This window comes from Theropithecus gelada, chromosome 15, assembly GCF_003255815.1.
Source record: "Theropithecus gelada isolate Dixy chromosome 15, Tgel_1.0, whole genome shotgun sequence".
NCBI classification, from domain to species: Eukaryota; Metazoa; Chordata; class Mammalia; order Primates; family Cercopithecidae; genus Theropithecus; species Theropithecus gelada.
The window spans coordinates 9,138,532-9,160,639 of NC_037683.1; the positions used below are offsets into that span (position 1 = coordinate 9,138,532).

The following is a 22,108-nucleotide window of genomic DNA, read 5'->3' on the forward strand; positions in this document are numbered from 1 at the left end:
AACCTGGGAGGTAGAGGTTGCAGTGAGCCAAGATTGCACCATCACACTCCAGCCTCAGTGACACACCAGGAGTCCATCTCAAAAAAAAAAAAAAAAAAATCCCTGCCCTTGTGGAGGTCCTGCCAGAACCCGGAGAAGGTGACAGGCTGCAGCAAGGTGAGGATTTTTTTTTGAGACGGAGTCGCGGTCTGTCGCCCAGGCTGGAGTGCAGTGGTGTGATCTTGGCTCACTGCAACCTCCACCTCCCAGGTTGAAGCGATTCTCCAGCCTCAGCCTCCCAAGTAGCTGGGATTACAGGTGCGTGCCACCACGCCTGGTTAATTTTTGTATTTTTAGTAGAGAGGGGGTTTCACCATGTTGGCCAGGCTGGTCTCGAACTTCTGACCTCAGGTAATCTGCCCCCCTCAGCCTCCCAAAGTGCTGGGATTACAGGTGTGAGCCACCTGGCCAAGGTGAGGATTTTGAGGTGAGGGATTCAAAGAATCTTAGGAAACAAACGTTGATGCTTGCTTTCTTTTTTGAGACAGAGTCTTGCTCTGTCACCCAGGCTAGAGTGCAGAGGCGAGATCACGGCTCACTGAAGCCTCAGCCTCCTGGGTTCAGGTGATCCTCCCACTTCAGCCTCCTGAGTAGCTGGGACTACAGGCTAGCACCACCACACCCAGCTAATTTAAATTTTTTTTTTTTTTTTGTAGAGACAGAGTCTCCCTATGTTGCCCAGGTTGGTCTCAAGCTCCTGAGTTCAAGCAATCTGCCCGGCTGGGATGACAGGTGTGAGCCACCACACCTGGCCCAGTGACACTTTCTACTGAAGAGTCCGTTGATGGGTCTTTTGGGGAGATCTTGTGAGGAAGAATCAAAGCATGCGCCTGGGGAAAGAGTCCCAGAATAGTCAAGTGATGCTCAGGAAGTCAGTGGAGCCACGTGCTGGTTCCCCATCCCTGCTATAGCAAATTACCACAGACTTAGTGGCTTAAAACAACACAACTTCATTCTCTGACAGTTCTGGTGGACGAAGCCTGAAGTGGGTCTCACAGGGCTAAAACCAAAGTGTCGGGAGGGCTGTGTTCTGTCTGGAGGCTCAGGGGAGAGTTTGTTTCATCCCCTTTTCCAGTTTCTAAAGGCCCCTGGTATTTCTCGGACCGTGATCTCTCCTTCATCTTCAAGGCCAGCAGGGTAGCAGCTCTCCTGTCTGACTCCTGCTCTGTCCTTTCATCTCCTCTCTTAATTCTGCATCTGTTTTTATATCTTTTCTCTAATTCTACTGCCTCCCTCTTGGAAGGGCCCCTCTGATTACACTGGGCTCACCCAGATAAATTAGGATAATCTCTCCCATCTCAAGATCCTTACTTGTGAAAAGTCTCTTTTGCCACATAGTCACAGTCATGGGTTCTAGGGATTGGGACATGGATGTCTTTGGGGGTGGAGAGCATCCTTCAGCCTGCCACAGATGGCAAAGTCATGTCCTTGTGGCTGCAGCTCCAGTGTCCAGGCTGAGCGTGGGGGCGCATGGCGTGATCCTCATGCCCACTACCTACCCTGACCCTGTGGAGGTGGACAGGAGGCAGCAATACTCACTACGTGCAGAGGTCCCGCCAGGTGCCCGGCCTCGTCATTCCCTAGAAGGCAGGCACCACCACATGCTCCCACACTACAGATAAGGAAACAGCTTTGAAACAGATTTGAAAGTGTTTGAAGGTTTGCCAGGGAAGAGAGATCCAGAGCCAGGGACGGGGTCCGGGACACCGCGAGACTCTGCTTCTTGGAGCTCCAGGGGCTGCTTTCTTTCTCTTCACAGGAGAAGGGGACCCTGCTGCCGCGGCCGTGGGGCGGGGCGTGGGCGGCGCTGGCCGCAGAAAGGCTCTCCCCGCCCCCTTTGTGCTTTCCCCGAAGGCTGCTCCTCCGTCGAGCTGATCACACCCACAGTTGAGCTGCGCTGGCCAGAGATGCCTGCCCACAGCCTGGCGATGAGCAGCCCGGCCCTCCCGGCCTTCCTGCTCTGCAGCACGCTGCTGGTCATCAAGATGTACGTGGTGGCCATCATCACGGGCCAAGTGAGGCTGCGGAAGAAGGTACGTGCCTCCCTGGGAGTCCCCGGCCTGGGTCGTACTTGCTTCTCTCCATGTCCTGTTAGGAAAGCCCCAGGATAGGGAAATGTGGCCAAGGTGTGTGCAGGGCTGGGAGCTGGGCACCTCTTGCAGCCCCACCGAGTGGCTCCCTGACAGCCCCGCTTGTCAGCAAGGCTTGCACCTTCTCCTCTCTGGCTTAAGAGCCCTGACTCGCTTGCCGTGCCACCGGGCTGAGTCCTTGGCACGGAGACAGCCAGCGAGTGTCTGTGAGAGAAGCAGGTTCTGGAGGGTGGAGTGTAGGAGCGTGACAGCACAAAGCCTCTGTCTAACCTGGTGGCTTCCCGGCACGGGAGGTCTGATATCTGGGTGGAGTGGGAACCGGCAAAACAGGAGTCCGAGAAATGTTTAAGTGGAAATTCCCAACTCTCGGCAAATGTCACTAACAAGCCCACTGCAACCTCCAGAGGCCAGCTCCAGCCGGGCACCACCGGGGTGCTCAGGGAGGAATTTCCCCACTAATCTGAGCCCCTGAACCAAAACAACATTAACGAGTCCCAGAGCTGGGCCGGGGCAAGTTCCAGCAGCGTCCGTCACACTGGACGGCGAGTCTGCAAAGTCATGGGCTGATCTTGTCGGCTGTCCTGGCAGCAGAATGCAGAAAGACCCCAGGTACCTGTGGCTTCCGCCCCAGGTATTTTCATAGAGCAATCTTTTCCTGAAACTGCCTCTGTCCTCCCCTGGGTCCAGTTCAAAGGCAATGCGAGGCTGGCTCTGGCACTGCATGCGGGTGGATCCTGGGGAGTGAGGATCTTGGCCATGAGCCAGGCTCAGGCCCTGCTGCAGGTACAGGCAGGATTAAAGGCAGGGCAGCTGCCCAAGTGATAGGATGCCTGGAGGCTACAGCACTCGGATGGCTTCTGACTTCTCCCTCCTTGGCTGGGTCCTGGGATATGGGATCTGTGCATCAAGCAGAACAGCTGCATTCACTCATTGAATCCTTCCCAGAGGACCGAATGTGGCCTGGAGCTGAGCATGAGATCCCCGCCACAGCCCCGGGGAGCAGGGGAGGCGCCACAGTCATCCCATTTTCTAGGTGAGGAACCTGGGCTCAGAGAGGAGACACCACTTGTGAAGGTCACACAGCCCCGTTTGAACTCCAGTGTCCAGCTTCAGAGCCCACATCCTGTCTTGGAGGCTGGGATTCCTTTTTTGTTTTTTTTTTTTCCTGCTGTCCAGGCTGGAGTGCAGTGGCATGATCTCTGCTCACTGCAACCTCCACCTCCTGGGTTCAAGCAATTCTACTGCCTCAGCCTCCCCAGTAGCTGGCATTACAGACACGTACCACCATGCCCGGCTAATTTTTGTATTTTTAGTAGAGACCGGGTTTTACCACGTTGGCCAGGCTGGTCTTGAACTCCCGACCTCAGGTGATCCACCCACCTCGGCCTCCCAAAGTGCTGGAATTACAGGCGTGAGCCACCACACCTGGCCGAGGCTTGGGTTCTTAACAGCAGGCCAACGATTCCTTTTTTTTTTGTTTTTTTAATTATTATGTATTTATTTTAGAGACAGGGTCTTGCTCTGTGGCCCAGGATGGAGTGCAATGGTGCAATCATAGCTCACTGTAGCCTCGACTTCCCAGGCTCAGGTGATCCTCCCACTTCAGCCTCCCAAGGAGCTGGGAGGTGTGTGTCGCCGTGCCTAATTTTTTATGTTTTTGGTAGAGATGGGGTTTTGCCATGTTGCCCAGGCTGGTCTCAAACTCTTAGGCTCAAGTGATCATCCCATCTTGGCCTCCCAGAGTTCTGGGGTTACAGGTGTGAGCCACTGTGCCCAGCCGTGATTTCCTTTTAACATGAATTCAAGGAGGGGAGGAGGCGAACCTGTCCCAGAGCCTTTCTGCCTGATTGGCAGAGACACCACAGAAGGAAAGCCCCACTCCTTGGGCTGCTCCTGAGCTGTTCCTCTTATCTCTGCTTATCTCTGCTCTGGGCGCTCAGTGTCATCCAGGAAGGACTTGCTGGAGGTGACAGTCGCAGGCCCTGGCTCCTCCACCCACCAGCCTGGGGACCTGGACAAGTCTGGGAGCTCAGTGTCCTCATCTGTAAGTGGGGGTCGTGACAGCAGTGCCAGGAGAATGCAACACTCCACCAATGTTTGTCCCTAAGACTTATAAGTAGCCGGGCGCGGTGGCTCAAGCCTGTAATCCCAGCACTTTGGGAGGCCGAGACGGGCAGATCATGAGGTCAGGAGATCGAGACCGTCCTGGCTAACACGGTGAAACCCCGTCTCTACTAAAAAAATACAAAAAACTAGCCGGGCGAGGTGGCGGGCGCCTGTAGTCCCAGCTACTTGGGAGGCTGAGGCAGGAGAATGGCGTGAACCCGAGAGGCGGAGCTTGCAGTGAGCTGAGATCCGGCCACTGCACTCCAGCCTGGGTGACAGAGCGGGACTCCGTCTCAAAAAAAAAAAAAAAAAAGACTTATAAGTAACTGAAATTAATGTGAGCACAGCAGCCTCAGGTCGCTTTCAAGGGAGAGCAACCAAAGGCTGGCCTCCACCCCAGCTAAGGTGGCACCTCGGCTGCTGACTTCACTGACCAGGAAGCAGGGGGCTTCCTGATCTTCACTGCAGCTGGCTTTGGCCTGGCTGGTTTGTATTTGAGTTGTATCTCCAGGGGGAGCAACCCGATGGGCAGTGGACTCCTAAGGCAGTGCTCACTGTATGCTGAGGCCCCTTGAAAGGTATCACGGATCCACGGACAGGGCCTTCGGTGTTGGTGATTCACTGATTTAAGGGCCAGCAGAGAGGAATTTGGAGTGTGAAGGTTCCAGTCTCGAAGATCTGAGCTGCATTCTTCTCTGGGGTAGGGTAGGGCAGGCCCACCAGGGAGGACAAACCAGCTCTTGGGGATAGTCATGAGTCAGAAGCACAGGATTTGCCGTCATCTGAACAATTTAGAAAACCTGCTGCTGATATTCAGGCTCTGCTGTGGGGCTGGTGGGGTTTGACTGTCTGGATGCCGGCAGGGAACAGTGGAGCAGGAGTCATGGGCCTCCGATGATCTCAGTGTGACTTTATGTCTCTGCTTTCCAATGAGAGAAAGTGACAATTCACTGAGCACCTCCTTGTGGTGGGCATTGTCCTAGTGGCTTCTCCAGGTCTCCCTCTCACTCGGCACACGGCACATGAGCTGTGATTTCTCCTGAGTTTACAGAGTTCAGGATCCTGTGGTTAATCAGCATGGAGCTGGGTTGTCAGCCTGGGGCTCTCAAGACCCTCTCATGGCTTGTAGTGCAAAGTCCAAATTCTTCAGGTGCCGCCAGGACCCTGATGATCCCTGTACCTTTATCTTGGGCCCCTTTCCCTTGCCCTCTGTGCTCCAGTGTGCTGGTTTTCTGTTCTTCACACATGCCCAACTTCTTCCAGCCTCAGGGCCTTTGCATGTGCTCTCCCTTCTGCCTTGAATGTTGTTACTCCAGCCCTCCCTTCATCTGGTTAATGTCAATGCATCTTTCAAGCCTCAGATCGTTTGTTTTTTATTATTATTATTATTATTATTATTATTACTTTTGGAGACAGAGTCTGGCTCTGTTGCCCAGGCTGGAGTGCAGTGGCAAGATCATGGCTCACTGTATCCTCGACCTCCCGGGCTCAAGCAATCCTCCTGCCTCAGCCTCCCTGCCAAGTACCTGGGACCACAGGTGTGTATCACCACACACAGCTAATTTTTGCATTTTTCGTAGAGATAGGGTTTCATCATGTTGCCCAGGCTGGTCTTGAACTCCTGAGCTCAAGTGATCCACCTGCCTCGGCCTCCCAAAGTGCTGAGATTACAGACATGAGCCACCGTACCCAGCTTGTTTGTTTGTTTTAGAGATTGGCCTTGCTATGTTGCCCAGGTTGGTCTCAAACTCCTGGAAGCTCAAGCAATCCTCCTACCTTGGCTTCCCAAAGTGCTGGGATTATAAGCATAAGCCACTGCAAGTGGCTTGCTTTAGAGATGGGGTCTTGCTATGCTGGCCAGGCTGGTCTTGAACTCCTGGGCTCAAGTGATCCCCCTGCATTGGCCTCCCAAAGTGCTGGGATTACTGGTGTGAGCCACCTCATCCAGCCCTAAGCCTCAGCTTTCACGTCACTGCCTCAGAGAAGCCTTCTCAGACCCTCAGACTGGATCAGGTCCCACATATACGTTCTCAAGGCCAGCCGTGTCTTCTCCTTAACAGGTGAGACATCTTGGCCTTCCCTGGTTCATAGGCAACTCCCCTATCAGACTGTGAGCTTCATAAAAGCAGAGACGGGGGGCCTTTTCATGGTGAGCTCCCAGCCCCCAGCACAGGGTAGGAATCGTGGATGATGGTTGGATGGGCATGTGTGTAACTGCACCTCTGTCCTGCCACTGTGAACTCTGGTCATGGACAAAACACAGCCCCAGTCAACTAGGCTGTTTGTCTCACTACCAGTGACTCTCAACTGGTGTATTTCAGGCCTTTGCCAACCCCGAGGATGCCCTGAGACACGGAGGCCCTCAGTATTGCCGGAGCGACCCTGATGTGGAGCGCTGCCTCAGGCAAGTACTTCGGGCCCCTGGCCTGGCCACACCTGGCCACAGCCTGCCCTTTCAGACCTTCTTCTGCACACGGGGGGCTTGGAGGACTGTCAGGGGCCGAGGTTTGCTGTGTTCCCTGATCTTCTCTGACTGTTTTACTTTATTCAGTGATTTCATTTCCAATGAACTTTGGAAAAGTAAGACGTGGTCATGACTCACAATTACAAAGTGAGAAAGGTGTCTTCAGTGAAAATTCAGTCTCCCTCCTACCTCTGACTTCCAGGCACTACACAGTTCTACTGGCCAGGGGCAAACACTCCTGCCAGTGGCCATGCATCTTCCCATAGAGACTTTCTGCATTTACAAACATGCGTGCCACACTTTTCCCGTTGTGCCCCATAGAATCACCCTTTATCCGCTGGTCTGTACTGTGCTTTTTTTTTTTTTTTTGAGACGGAGTCTCGTTCTATCACCCAGGCTGGAGTGCAGTGGCACAATCTTGGCTCACTGCAAGCTCTGCCGCCAGGGTTCACGCCATTCTCCTGCTTCAGCCTCCGGAGTAGCTGGGACTACAGGTGCCCGCCACCACGCCTGGCTATTTTTTTGTATTTTTAGTAGAGACGGGGTTTCACCATGTTAGCCAGGATGGTCTCAATCTCCTGACTTCATGATCTGCCCGCCTTGGCCTCCCAAAGTGCTGGGATTATAGGCATGAGCCACTGCACCTGGCCATTTTTTTTTTTTAATATGACAACAGAGATTGTTCCCCATCGGCTCACAGAGGAGTCACATTCACTGTATTGGCGCTCCAGCATTTATGTTGCCATTCTGTTGAATGTACGGCCCATAACTTCCCTAACCAATTCCCCTGCGATGGGCATTTGGGCTCTTTCTATGTTATGAACAGAAGGCCTCAACACCTCTTTTTTTTTTTTTTTTTTTTTTTTTTTTTGAGACAGTCTCGCTCTGTTGCCCAGGCTGGAGTGCAGTGGCGCCATCTCGGCTCACTGCAACCTCTGCCACCTGAGTTCAAGCGATTCTCCTGCCTCAGCCTCCCAAGTAGCTGGGGCTACAGGCGTGCACCACCATGCCTGGCTAATTTTTGTATTTTTAGTAGAGATGGGGTTTCACTATGTTGGCCAGGCTGGTCTGGAACTCCTGACCTCAGATGATCTGTCCACCTTGGCCTCCCAAACTGCTGGGATTACAGGCATGAGCCACCGCACCCAGCCTCAACACTTTTTTCATTTGCCTTTATGGGTATGTGTGAGCAAAACCGCAGGGTGCAACACAATAATAAGACATTTTGTCAAGTGTGCACGAGTCTTTTCCTGCTACTGGTGTGGCAGCCATTTTTCCATCCCTCTGACAACTCAACTGACAACTCATTGTATTGGCATATTTGGGTGGATCCCTACCAAGGTGAGAGGTGAAAATTTATATCACATTTTCATTTTGCTTTGCACTTCTTTATTTATTTATTTATTTTTGAGATGGAGTCTCACTCTGTCGCCCAGGCTTGAGCGCAGTGGCGTGATCTTGGCTCACTGCAAGCTCCACCTTCCGGGTTCACGCCATTCTCCTGCCTCAGCCTCCCGAGTAGCTGGAACTACAGGCGCCCGCCACCGCGCCCGGCTAATTTTTTGTATTTTTAGTAGAGACGGGGTTTCACCGTTTCAGCCAGATGGTCTCGATCTCCTGACCTCGTGATCCACCCGTCTTGGCCTCCCAAAGTGCTGGAATTACAGGCGTGAGCCACCGTGCCTTGCCTTTATTTTTTTTTTTTGGATACGGAGTCTCGCTCTGTCACCCAGGCTGGAGTGCAGTGGCACGATCTCGACTCGCTGCAGCCTCCACCTCTCGGGTTCAAGCAATTCTCCTGCCTCAGCTTCCTGAGTAGCTGGGACCACAGGCGCCCGCCACCTCACCTGGCTAATTTTTTGTATTTTTAGTAGAGATGGGGTTTCACCATGCTGGCCAGGATGGTCTCGATCTCTTGGCCTCCCAAAGTGCTGGGATTACAGGTGTGAGCCACCGTGCCCGGCCTGCACTTCTTTACTCTTAGTGAAGTTGAACATCTTTTCATATGCTTAACATCCCCCTGGTCAATCAAAATGAATTTCCTCGTTATAAAAATCAGAACTCATTACAGACGATTTGGGTAATATTGAAAAAGCACAGAGACAGAAAGGAGAACCACTCACGGTGCTAGTCACGGTTCACACTTGCATCTCTCTCCTCTTTGTCTTCTATATCTAAATACTTTTCATAAAATTAGGCATGCATTAGGTACACCCAATTTGAGGTTCTGATTTTCTTTTGTTAACATTATTTTGCGAACACTTTCCTTGTTGGTAAATGTTACTTAAAAAATGATTCTTGGCCGGGCGCGGTGGCTCAAGCCTGTAATCCCAGCACTTTGGGAGGCCGAGACGGGCGGATCACGAGATCAGGAGATCGAGACCATCCTGGCTAACACAGTGAAACCCCATCTCTACTAAAAATACAAGAAAATTAGCCGGGCGAGGTGGCGGGCGCCTGTAGTCCCAGCTACTCGGGAGGCTGAGGCAGGAGAATGGCATGAACCCGGGGGGGCGGAGCTTGCAGTGAGCCGAGATCGCGCCACTGTACTCCAGCCTGGGCGACAGAGCGAGACTCCATCTCAAAAAAAAAAAAAAAAAAAAAAAAATGATTCTTGGCCAGGTGCGGTGGCTCATGCCTATAATCCCAACACTTTCGAGGGCTGGCAGATCACTTGAGGTCAGGAGTTCTAGGCCAGCCTGGCCAATATGGCAAAACCCTGTCTCCACTAAAAATACAAAAATTAGCTGGGCATGGTGGCACGGGCCCGTAGTCCCAGCTACTTGGGGGGCTGAGGCAGGAGAATTGCTTGAACCCAGGAGGCAGAGGTTGCAGTGAGCCGAGATTGTGCCACTGCACTCCAGCTTGGGGGATAGAGCAAGACTCCATCTCCAGCAAAAAAAAAAAAAAAAAAAAAGATTCTTAAAAAACTGGCCTTGTAAAATCCCATCAGAGACCAAATGTTAATTTCACATAATTACAGTCAATATTAAATTTTTTTTTGGCAGTTTCTGCTCTGCCATTTTTCACCAGTGACCTGGAGAGTGAGGCGGTGGCACTTCAGGGGTTGAGGGTCATCGGAGGAGCTTGAAGGGGAAGTGGGGAGGACGGGGAGCTGGACAGGCTGAGGCCGGAGGCAAACTGTTGCACAGGTCTCAACACATTCCCCTGCATCATAGGCGGAAATGGGTGGGACACTGTCATTTAAATAATACACATTTCTTTCACTTGAAATAAAGTCTGTGGGTTTTTTTCTTATGTTTTTCTTGGCCATTGACAATAATATGTCCACTTGTGGTTTTAAAAAAATTACAGACCTGTGTCATGTAGGAAGTTAAATTCCTTGCTATTTCACCCTTTCAAATCCTTCATATGAGGTCCATCTCTCCATCAGTGCACACCTACTATGTCCAAGACACTGTGCTAAGCACTGGTGGTACTTTCATGAACAAAAGCCTTCTCCATACATGACTTCCATTGGTGACTCTTGCCCCTGGCTGTCTCGGCCCTCCTGGACAGTGGAGAAGGATGGAATGAGCTGTCCAGGCAGCAGGAGGCCGGGATGGTGGGTCACCCGGGGCCAGCTCACAGCAGCCACCAAGAGGATGCGTTTTGGCTCCTCCCAGGCTACAGAGGTTTCATGTAGCAATGCTTTCATGTGGCACAGGAGTGGCTAAGTGGCCTTATAGATACTTGGTTTATTTTTACTGGCTGAAACCATGCCCCATGGAGGGACAATAGACCCGGGTGGTGCCGAGACATTTCCACCCAACCAATCTTTTTCTTTTTTTTCTTTTTTTTTTGAGACAGAGTTTTGCTCTTGTTGCCCAGGCTGAAATGCTATGGCACGATCTTGGCTCACTGCAACCTCCGCCTCCCAGGTTCGAGCAATTCCCCTGCCTCAACCTCCTGAATAGCTGGGATTACAGGAGCCTGTGACCACGCCAGCTAATTTTTGTATTTTTTTTTTTAGTAGAGACAGGGTTGCACCATGTTGGCCAGGCTGGTCTCAAACTCCTGACCGCAGGTGATCCACCTGCCTCGGCTTTCCAAAGTACTGGGATTACAGGCATGAGCCATTGTGCCCAGCCCAAAATAACCCATCATCTATTGTACTGGGGCTTAAATGGTTGCAATTCATTTCAGCACTTTCTGAGTGCCTCTTATCTAATAATACTTTGTAGCCATTTGGTGAGGACTTACTGGAGGCCGACTGTATGCTGGGCCCATGTCAGACCTGGGCAGTGCCTGGGTCCCTTGGGCCCTTCCTCCGCCACCTGATTTCACAGAACATCATGCAAACTTGAGCGTGCAGAACTAAGAGAATTCTATATCCTGCCGTCTGCTACCGGAGAACTGGCTGGAACCCGAAGGGGGAGACCACCTGGAAGCAGAAGTTGGTTAAATATTAGACCAGGGTTTATGGTATGATTCGAGTCACTCTTCTGTCAAACAGGAAAGCACTGCAATCTTGGTTCTTGGAGCATAAATCTGCCTTGCAGTTTAGCACACGCTGGAGTCCACATGTGAGCCTAGCTCTGGGAGAAGCCGAGGACCAGCCACCTTTTCAGGATACCTATCCGGAGTTCCTGGCAATGTGTGTTGGGGCCAGAATCGGAGGTTGGGTGTATGGAACTGCACGGACGGGTTATCTGTGTGGTCCCAAGGAAGGGAGGCAAATGCACAGCCTAAGCTTGGAGCATTTCTGTTGGGAGCATATAGACTTAAACGGAGTGAACAGGTCTGTCAGGAAATTGGGTCCCAAAATGTCAGCCCTGGAAGTCCCTTAGATGTCATCCAGCATGTACATTTTGTACATAGTGATCGCAGGCCCAGAAAGTGAGAGAGATTTGTCTGAGGCCATGGAGCTAATGGGCACCACAGCAGAACTGGAGGTTTCCAACCTAACACTCCCTTCCCACTACACCATGAAGTGCTTAAAAAAATTTTTTTTTTTTGTTTTTGAGATGGACTTTCATTCTTGTTGCCAAGGCTGGAGTGCAATGGCGTGGTTTTGGCTCAATGCAACCTCCACCTCCCAGGTTCAAGCGATTCTTCTGCCTCAGCCTCCCGAGTAGCTGGGATTACAGGCACCCACCACCACACCTGTCTAATTTTTGTATCTTTAGTAGAGACAGGATTTCACCATGTTGGCCAGGCTGGTCTCGAATTCCTGACCCCAAGTGATCCACCTGCATCGGCCTCCCAAAGTGTTGGGATTACAGGCATGAGCCACCTCGCCCGGTCTTTTTTTTCTATTTTTTTATTTTTTATTTTTTGTGACAGGGTCTTGCTCTGTCGCCCAGACTGGAGTGCAATGGAATCCCGGCTCACTGATGTCTTGACCTCCTGGGCTCAAACGATCTTCTCACCTCAGCCTCCTGAGTATCTGGAACCACAGGCACGTGCCACCATGCCTGGCTAATTTTCTAATTTTTATTGTTGTAGAGACGGGACCTTGCTATATTGCTCAGACTGATTCCAAACTCCAGGGCTCAAGTGATCCTCCCACCTCAGCCTGAGATCACAGGTGTATGCCACCACACCCAGCCCCATAACATGCTTTTTATTTATTTGGCCTGAGCATCTGAGGGCAGTCAGAAAGTCTGGCAAAGCCAAGAGGGTGACGTGAGCTTTAACGACGCTGTCCAGGACAGGGCTGGTGATGGCGATGGAGGAGATGGCGGCTTGCTTAAAATCTCCCTACTCAGCCTAGCACAGTGGCTCACACTTGTAATCCCTGCACTTTGGGAGGCTGAGGCGGGTGGATCACCTGAGCTCAGGAGTTTGAGACCAGCTTGGTCAACATGGTGAAACCTCATGTCTACCAAAAATACAAAAATTAGCCAGGCATGGTGGGGCTCGCCTGTAGTCCCAGCTACTCGGAAGGCGGAAGCATGAGAATTGCTTGAACCCAGGAGGCGGAGGTTGCAGTGAGCCAAGATCGCACCATGCACTCCAGCCTGGGCAACAGAGACTCCGTTTCAAAAGAAAAAAAAAACAAAGATCTCCCTACTCAGTGTCCAGGAGTGTTGTAAGCACTTTCCAGGAATCCACTCACTTGGCACTCTGAGGAGGGGCCTGGCCCTCTTGCCTCTGCTCCTGAGGCTGTCCCTCTATGGGAAGGCGATTTCACTGTTGTGAATACCTGTCTTTGAAACGAAGCAGGCACTGCATTGTATCAACCCTGATACAAATTCAAGGAAATTGCCACCGTGGATGTCAGCAGGTGGTGGAGAGAAGAGGGGACCCTGTGGAACGACCAGCAACTGTCCCTGTCTTGGCCTTCTGGGGGTCACTGTCCTCACCGCTGTCACCTAGTGCCAGAAAATGCAGCGGGTGTGGAAAAGTCTGTGGAGGGTGAGGGCAGGCCTGATGCTGCAGGAGGCAATACAAGTCCAGTCTAGTAGGAATTTGCTTTGGGTGGCTTTTACCTTAAACAAGTGGTTATTATTTGAATGATGCATTTCACCCGAGCATGTCCGTGGTACGTGCCTGCCTCCATGTCTCTCGGTTTGGCGCCTGGAGGTGGGAGGAGGGAGGTGAGCTTTCTTCCATCATTCCTTGGTGTCTCCATTGCTCCCCGTCCCTGGCCACTGCAGCCTCGGAGTGGCCTCTCTGCGGTTTGAGACAGACCAGACGAGGGAGGGAGGGCTGGGCCAGCCCCCAGGGGCTGACAGTCAGAGCTCCTGACCACCTCTCCTCCCACGCTGGTGACCGCTGAATTGCTGCCCAATGGCTGGAAATAGAAGGTGGGGCTCAGTCCCCGCTTTTTCTGCAAGGCCTGCTCCTCCCGAGCCTGCAGACGTGCCAGGCAGAGCAGGGTCCACTCCTGCCACGAACTTCTCCCTGTCTTGTTCCTCCTTCCCACCCTGTCTTCCCCAACTTCTTTCCTTCACCCACTCTTCAGGGGTTTGGCTATGTTTGTGAACTATCTGTACTGTGATTCTCTTAACAGCTTTCCAAACATTGACTTACTCTTTTTTTTTTTTTTTTTTTTTCTGAGATGGAGTCTCGCTCTGTCGCCCAGGCTGGAGTGCAGTGGCTCAGTGGTGCGATCTCGGCTCACTGCAACCTCTGCCTCCCGGGTTCAAGCGATTCCCCTGCCTCAGCCTCCTGAGTAGCTGGGATTACAGGCGCCTGCCACCACGCCTGACTGATTTTTGTATTTTTAGTAGAGACGGGGTTTCACCGTATTAGACAGGATGGTCTCAATCTCCTGCGTGATCCAACCACCTCAGCCTCCGGAAGGACTTATTCTTAAAATATCAACACAAACTTTAAGGAATGGCTGAGTGAACAGATTGCATGTGCTGGTTGTGCTTTTCCTGAAACTTTCAGGTAAACATTACAAAGTCCTCATCCAGGTGGCATTCCCTTGGAATCACTTGTGACAGGCAGACCTCCTTTTGGGACATAATCAAAAATGGGTTTTCCAAGGGTGTCCCTCTAATCAGCCTGTATCAGGATGTGGGTACCCACAGCTCCATTGCCAGAGGACGGAGCGATTTTTGTTTTGGTTTGTTTTTTGTTTTTGAGACAGAGTCTCACTCACTCTGTCGCCCAGGCTGGAGTGCAGTGGCATGATCTTGGCTCACTGCAGCCGCCACCTCCCGGGTTCAAGTGACTGCCTCCCTCAGCCTCCCGAGTAGCTGGGATTACAAGCACACGCCACCATGTCCAGCTAATTTTTTTTTTTTGTTTTTTTTTTGTACTTTTACTAGAGACGGGATTTTGCCATATTGGCCAGGTAGGTCTCAAACTCCTGTGCTCAGGTGATCCACCCACCTCAGCCTCCCGAAGTGCTGGGATTACAGGCATGAGCCACTGCACCCGGCCAAGGATGGAGTGATTTTGGAGGAACACCTATTGCCTTTCCTCATGAGTCCTGGTAAGGGACTTACTTGACTGGGAGGTGGCCCCAGTCTTTCGTTTCTCCCTCTCTTTTATTTGATTGATTGATTGATTGATTGATTGATTTGAGAGAGAGTTCCCCCTCTTTTTGCCCAGGCTGGAGTGCAATGGCATGATCTCAGCTCACTGCAACCTCTGCCTCCCTGGTTCAAGCGATTCTCCTGCCTCAGCCTCCCGAGTAGCTGGGATTACAGGCATGCACCACCACGGCCGGCTAATTTTGTATTTTTAGTAGAGACAGGGTTTCACCATGTTGGCCAGGCTGGTCTTGAACTCCTGACCTCAGGTGATCTGCCCACCTTGGCCTCCCAAAGTGCTGGGATTACCGGTGTGAGTCTATAGTCTCCCTCTCATGTCTTCCCTGAAGGGAGTACCCCAGGATCTATCCAGAGCCAGCCTCTCTGATGCAGGTAGGCCACAGTGTTCCCCACTGCTGGGTGAGACCTGCCCTGCCACAGACTTGCTTTTCTTGTGTCTGGGTTGCAAGGTCAGGATCTGGGGGAAAAGGAGAAGAGGGGTTCATGTCAGTCTTGGGATATGGGGACCCAGATGGCAGGTGCTGTGTCCTGAATTTGGCCTAAGAAAGATCTAGGCCCTGCTGGGTTTACAGGAGTTTTGTACACTCAGATTGAATTCCTCTCCCACTCTTATTCTGCCCCACTCCCTCATGTGCACCACACTGTAGCCATGGGCTCCCTTTTCTGCACATTGAACATGCTGTGCTTATTCTGACCTCAGGACCTTTGCACACACTGGTCTTCCTTCCTGGAAAGCTTTTCCCCTGCAGGGCCAGCTTCTCATCATTCAGGCTTCTGCACAGGTGTCTCCTTCCCTGCCCATCCCCACCCCAGACAAGGTGCAGAGCTTCCTACAGTGTGGAGTGGCCAAGCACTCCAGGCTCCCGCCCTGTCCTGCCCTCTTTCTTTTGGTAAGGCCTACACACCATCGCCCTGGCCCAAGAATCGTCTTGCCAGTGGGAGGGAAGAGGAGGACCCTGCAGCGGGTCCCCACACAGGTGCTGCTAGTCTGGGCCTGGCCCGAGGATACGGCATTATTGGTGGAATGCATGGCAGCAGGAAGGCCTGGAGAACACGCTTCTTGTTCCTGCACCTCACACGCGTGGCCTGTCCTTGGGGGAGGTCATGCCCTGGGCACTGAATTCCTGTTTATTTGAGCTTCCAATGTGGCAATCTACGGGTTTAGTTGCTCATTCAGTCTCTAATTTATGGGACTCAACCTCCTCACCTTTCATAAAGGAAGCAGGCCATTAGTAGGAGTCTGGAAAATGTGAACCAGCTCTTAGCAGAAGAGGGTGAGTTTTCTGAGTTTTCTTTCTTGGTCATTTATTTATGGTGGGGTTATACAGAGCTCCCCCACCCCCGCCACACAAATGCACATGCTTGATGACTTTCAACAAAAAAAGAGGCAGGAGGCCGGGCGCGGTGGCTCAAGCCTGTAATCCCAGCACTTTGGGAGGCCGAGACGGGTGGATCACGAGGTCAGGAGATCGAGACCATCCTGGCTAACACAGTGAAACCCCGTCTCTACTAAAAATACAAAGAACTAGCCGGGCGAGGTGGCGGGCGCCTGTAATCCCAGCTACTCCGGAGGCTGAGGCAGGAGAATGGCGGGAACCCGGGAGGCGGAGCTTGCAGTGAGCTGAGATCCGGCCACTGCACTCCAGCCCGGGCTACAGAGCAAAACTCTGTCTCAAAAAAAAAAAAAAAAAAAAAAAAAAGAGGCAGGAAATGATGTGTAAAATGAAGAGCTTCACCGGGGGCTGGTCATCGGTTGACGCCAATGAGTGGAAAAGGATCTTGTTATGATTGTCCCTGAAAGGATGGGTGGTACTTAGATTTAGGGGCAGGGGACATAGCCCGGCATTCATGTCAAAGGCCTGCTCTTGGGCTCTAGCCCCTTCTGCTCGGCAGAGGCCCAGGAAGCTGCATTCAGAAGGAGGATGACCTCAGGCCTGACTCAGAGAAGTCCTGCTCTGGAGGTAAAGAGCACAAACTCGAGTCAGAACTCGGTTCTAATCCCAGCTCCTCCACTCGTTGGCTCTGTAAAGCACTCAGCACCTCTGAGTCCCACTTTTCCTGCCTGGTGTCTAAGGGCTAGAGAGGACGGTGGGGGAGAGTATGGCAGGGGTGGGGTCCTGGCAAGCCCTAGAGGTATGGTAAGAGCATCCTAGACCGGAAGCCCTCTGTGACTCCCAGCCCATGGCGTGGCCTTGTGGCCTCAGCTGCTTGCAAGCGTAAGCTTGGAGCTGCTCTTCCTCCGGACTCTGGGGTATCCATCTCCTTGACCTGGCCATTAATGGATGTGAGTGTCTGGTATGCCTGAAATGACCCCCATTTCAGTGGGTCAAAGCCTTGTCAGGGCAGAGCACCCCAGCTTCCATGACACTCTCAGAAGGGCCTATGGCCCCAAAGCTGACACCTGACTGACTACACCCCTCTTGTCTCCCCAGGGCCCACCGGAATGACATGGAGACCATCTACCCCTTCCTTTTCCTGGGCTTCGTCTACTCCTTTCTGGGTCCTAACCCTTTTGTCGCCTGGATGCACTTCCTGGTCTTCCTCCTGGGCCGTGTGGTGCACACTGTGGCCTACCTGGGGAAGCTGCGGGCACCCATCCGCTCCGTGACCTACACCCTGGCCCAGCTCCCCTGCGCCTCCATGGCTCTGCAGATCCTCTGGGAAGCCGCCCGCCACCTGTGACTAGCAGCTGACACCTCCTTGGCCACCAGACCATGGGCCAAGAGCCGCCGCGGCTGTACCTGGGGACTTGGTGTTCCTTCCAGATTGTGGTGGGCCCTGAGTCCTGATTTCCAGGCGGCCTGCTGCGCATATGGGTCTCTGGGCCCAGTGGGCCTGTGTGTGTATGCGTGTGTGTGTGTGTGTGTATGTGTGTGTGTATGTTTCTTAGCCCCTTGGATTCCCGCAGGAAGTGACTGACGGGAACCATTTCAAGACAGATTGTGAAGACTCACAGAAAATCCTTCAGCTAAACAAACAGAGCATTAAAAACATCACTCCCTCTCCCTCCCTAACAGTGAAAAGAGAGAAGAGAGACTCTAAGATTCCCAAACCTAATGATCATCTGAATCCCAGGCTAAGAATGCAGACTTTTCAGACTCACCCCAGAGATTCTGGCCCAGCCAATCTAGAGGCAATACTGGCCTGGTATTTTTTTTTTTTTTTTTTTCCCAAGACAGAGTCTTGCTCTGCTGCCCAGGCTGGAGTGAAGTGGTACGATCTGGCTCACTGCAGCCTCCGCCTCCCAGGTTCAGGCGATTCTCCTGCCTCAGCCTCCTGAGTAGCTGGAATCACAGGCGTGTGTCACCATACCCGGCTAATTTTTGTATTTTTAGTAGAGACAGGGTCTCACTATGTTGCCCAGGAGGGTCTCAAACTCCTGGCCTCAAGTGATCCACCCACCTCGGCCTCCCAAAGTGCTGGGATTACAGGCATGAGTCACTGCGATCAGCCATCATCTGGAGTTTTAAAAGGCTCCCATGTGAGTCCCTGTGATGGCCAGGCCAGGGAACCCCTGCCAGTTCCCTGTGGAAGCGAGGCTGGAGTCTTGGGTTCCTGTATGGTGGAAGCTGGGTGAGCCGAGGACAGGACTGGCTCCTCTGCCCTGGCAGACGCTTCCCTTGCCCTTGGCTTTGGATGTCTTCGCCGGAGTCTTCTCTCTGGCTCAGGTGTGGGTGGGAGGGGCCCACAGGAAGCTCAGCCTTCTCCTCCCAAAGTTGGAGTGCCTCCAAAGGGCTGTGGGTGGGAGAGCGGGAGCTTTGGGTGACCAGTCACTCAAAGGAACGTTCTGGTCCCTTTGGTTATCTTCAAGATTTGGAAACTGCAAATGTCTCCTCGATGTGGAATCCTTATGTATGCGTGTGTGTGGTTTCTCCTAGACCCGTGACCTGAGATGTGTGATTTTTAGTCATTAAATGGAAGTGTCTGACCAGCTCCGTCCAGCACCTCGTCTTGGGTTGCGCGTTCTTGGTGTTCCCTGCTGCCCAAGCGGGACTGATGCTCCAGCGCGCTGGGCGTTCTTGCCGGTGACTGTCTAGAGCCAGTGTGGCGGGACAGGGTCTCCGGCGCAGACACCAACGCGCCCTGACTGGGTGTTAATCACACAGCAAGCAGCAGCCTCCTGCTTCCCGTTGGGGCGGGCAAGGTGGCATCCGGCGAGGGGAGCCAGGAGCACCCGAATCCTGCCCCGGTCAAGTCACCCCTCCCTGCGGGGCTGCCCCGCCCGCGGGCTGCCATCAGCTCCGTCAACGAGGACACGGAGACTCCAGGAGGCCACCGCCCTGAAGTGCTGGGCCAGGTCTGAAAGGCGGGACTGCCAGGCTCCCAAAGCCCCTGTGCGGAGCCCCTGTGCGGAGCCCCTGTGCTGCACGGCCTCACTTTCCCTGCACGCCACCTCCCAGCACCCCGAGGCCGGCGCCCCTCTGACGGATGTGACCTGCCGTGCCGGGGGGCGGTTCTCCGGCAGCGCGGGGACCCCAGGCCCCGCCAGAAAGCGCCGTGAGTTCCCGGCTCCCGTTCGGAGCTGCGAGACGAAACACTGCCCCCTGGTGGTAAGGAGACGCCTCTGTTTGGGGCCGCGGCGGCCCCAGGAGAGAAACGGAGAGGGCGCCATCCAGATTGAGCACCTACTGTTTGCTAAGCGTTGGGCTGGGCATACTAGTTGGATTTTTTTCACCTAATCCTTAAAACAGGCTGGGTGGGTTGGCTTATGTCTGTAATTCAAGCACTTTGGGAGGCCGAGGTGGAAAGATCTGAGCCCAGGGGTTTGAGACTAGCCTGGGCAACAAAGCCAGACCCCCTTTCTACCGAAAAAAAAAAAAAAAGAATTAGCCTGTGTAATGGTGCCTGCCCGTGGTCCCAGCTACTCAGGAGGCTGAGGCGGGAGGAACGCTTGAGCCTGGGAGGTTGAGGCTGCAGTAAGCTGAGATCCCACCACTGCACTCCAGCCTGGGCAACAGAGGGAAACTGTCTCTCAAAAAAAAAAAAAGGCCGGGCGCGGTGGCTCAAGCCTGTAATCCCAGCACTTTGGGAGGCCGAGACGGGCGGATCACGAGGTCAGGAGATCGAGACCATCCTGGCTAACACGGTGAAACCCCGTCTCTACTAAGAAATACAAAAAACTAGCCGGGCGAGGTGGCGGGCGCCTGTAGTCCCAGCTACTCGGGAGGCTGAGGCCGGAGAATGGCGTAAACCCGGGAGGCGGAGCTTGCAGTGAGCTGAGATCCGGCCACTGCACTCCAGCCCGGACAACAGAGCGAGACTCCGTCTCAAAAAAAAAAAAAAAAAAAAATTCCTAAAACAATCCGAGGCGGGAGGGATTTCTGTTTTTTAGATGAGGAAGGTGAGGCTTTTTAGATGAGAGAGGCGAGGTTCACAGGAAGGAGGCTTGTGGGGGGATGTCCTCACAGGGCAGAGGTGACTTGCCTGCCGTCCCTGGGCTGGGACACTGTAAGGCCAGAGGGAGGGCAGACCCCAGGGCAGGGGCCATCCAGGAGGTCAACCCAAAGTGCATTTTTGTTGCTGTTTGTTGTCGCTATTGTTTTAGACTGAGTCTCACTCTGTCACCCAGGCTGGAGTGCAGTGGCACCATCTCGGCTCACTGCAACCTCTGCTTCCCAGGTTCAAGCAATTCTCCTGCCTCCACCTCCCGAGTAGCTGGGATTACAGGCATGTGCCACCACACCCGGCTAATTGTTGTATTTTTAGTAGAGACGGGGTTTCACCACGTTGGCCAGGCTGGTCTCAAACTCCTGACCTCAAGTGATCTGCCCTCCTCAGCCTCCCAAAGTGCTGGGATTACAGGCATGAGCCACTGTGCCCGGCCACACCAGCGTGCATTTTTAAATTTATATTTTCCTTCTTGGGGAAAGAGGGGCTCTGTGGGCAAAATAACCTGCTGAGAACCCACGGGACCCAGGTGAGCAGGGGCATCGGATGCCCATGGCAATAACGTGAACCTGGGGTGTGGGTGACGGAGGCGGATGGGGCCTTCTAACCCCTGCTGGGGAGCGGCTGCCTGGGGAGTGGGCAACTCATCTGCGGTCGGGGGGATGAAAGACCGGTTTTAAGGGGACCATCCAAGCCAAGAAAGCAAGGAGCAAAGAGAAGAGCTCAGCAGCTCTCCCCAGACCCCTCCACCTTGAGCCTGGGAAGCGGAGGGTGGTGGGGAGAGTGGGGGAGGGGAAGTGTGAGGGTTGATGGTGTGGAGGGGAGATTTACGGAGGGGTGTGGGGGTGGGGAGGGAGTGGCGGGGGAAGGATGGGATATGAAAGGGAGGTGTGGGCGGTGTGGGGGAGGGGTGGGTATGGAAGGGAGGGGTAGGGGTGTGGTGGGTGTTGGGGGTGAGTGTGGGGGAGGGGTGGGTATGGGTGTGGGGGAAGATTGGGATGTGGAAGGGAGGGGTGGGGTGGGGTTGGGTGGATTGGGGGTGGGTGTGGGGAGGATTGGCGTTTGGAAGGGAGGCATGGGTCTGGTGGGGTGGGAGTGGGGGTGCGTGGAGTGGAGTGGGTGTGAGTGTTGGAGGTAGGTGTCGGGGGAGGGTTGGGTATGGAAGGGACGCTTGGGTTAGGCTGGGTTGGGGGTGGGTGTGGGGTATGGAAGGGAGGCTTGGGTTGGGGTGGGTTGGGGATGGGTTGGGGGAGGGGTGGGTATGAAAGGGAAGGGTGGGGTGGGGTGGGCGTTGGGGGTGAGTGTGGGGGAGGATTGGGGTATGGAAGGGAGACTAAGGGTGGTGTGGGGTGGGTGTGGGTGTTGCGGGAGTGGTGGGTATGGAAGGGAGGCTTTGGTTGGGCTGGATTGGGGGTAGGTGTGGGGGAGCGGTGGGTATGGAAGGGAGGTGGGGGTGGGGGACAGGTGGGCCTAGAAAGGAGGTGGAGGTGTGGGAGGGGTTAAAGGGATCAGTAGTGTGGGGTCACTGGAGCCTCTGGCCCTTATCAGGGAGTCTGGGGCTGGGTCTGTGGGTCACACCAGGGTGGGCTTGGCATGGCTGGCTTTGCCTCCTAAGGGGACCTCTGACTCTGCCGTGGGAGGACAGGGGGTGTGGACAGCCGGGCAGTGGACACAGTGCGCAGTGGCATGGCTCTTGCTTCCGCAGTGGCTCGGACAGTGCCCTGGCTGCTCACCCAGGAGCTGGAGGACCCAGGTTGGGGGGAAAGAAGGGAGGGGCAGTACCCAGGATGGTGTCTGGGCTGCTATCAGGAGCCCACTGAATTTTTTAAAGGAGAGAAGGAAGCCCTGGAGGCCTGTGCTGCTCCCGCCCAAGATCAGACCCAACCCTGGGGGATGGAGAGGGCTGGGGAGAGGACTCCTGGCTCCACAGCCAGGGCTCCAGAGAGCAGTGCCCATCTCCCGGGCAGCAGTGGAGCACAGTGGGCCAGCGAGGCAGGGAGGGCATCTCATGTTTTTTTTTTTTTCTCTTTTTTTTTTTTTTTTTTTTTTCTTTCCTTTTTTTTTTTTTT

The 22,108-nt window shown here is 53.6% G+C and overlaps 1 protein-coding gene across 1 annotated transcript; it reads left to right on the plus strand.

The window, feature by feature from the left end:
• The first annotated feature begins 1,887 nt into the window (after positions 1-1,887).
• Positions 1,888-18,582, plus strand: PTGES (prostaglandin E synthase). The gene is made up of 3 exons (XM_025360707.1): positions 1,888-2,072; positions 6,557-6,639; positions 17,084-18,582. Exons 1-3 carry the CDS (start codon positions 1,947-1,949, stop codon positions 17,331-17,333), a joined length of 459 nt encoding a protein of 152 aa, XP_025216492.1. The 5' UTR covers positions 1,888-1,946; the 3' UTR covers positions 17,334-18,582.
• Positions 18,583-22,108: the final 3,526 nt, after the last annotated feature.

Coding starts and splice junctions, on each gene's coding strand:
- PTGES (XM_025360707.1), top strand. CDS start 1,947: ATGCCTGCCCACAGCCTGGCGATGAGCAGCCCGGCCCTCCCGGCCTTC. Junction 2,073..6,556: donor AAGTGAGGCTGCGGAAGAAG/GTACGTGCCTCC, acceptor GGTGTATTTCAG/GCCTTTGCCAACCCCGAGGA. Junction 6,640..17,083: donor GATGTGGAGCGCTGCCTCAG/GCAAGTACTTCG, acceptor TTGTCTCCCCAG/GGCCCACCGGAATGACATGG.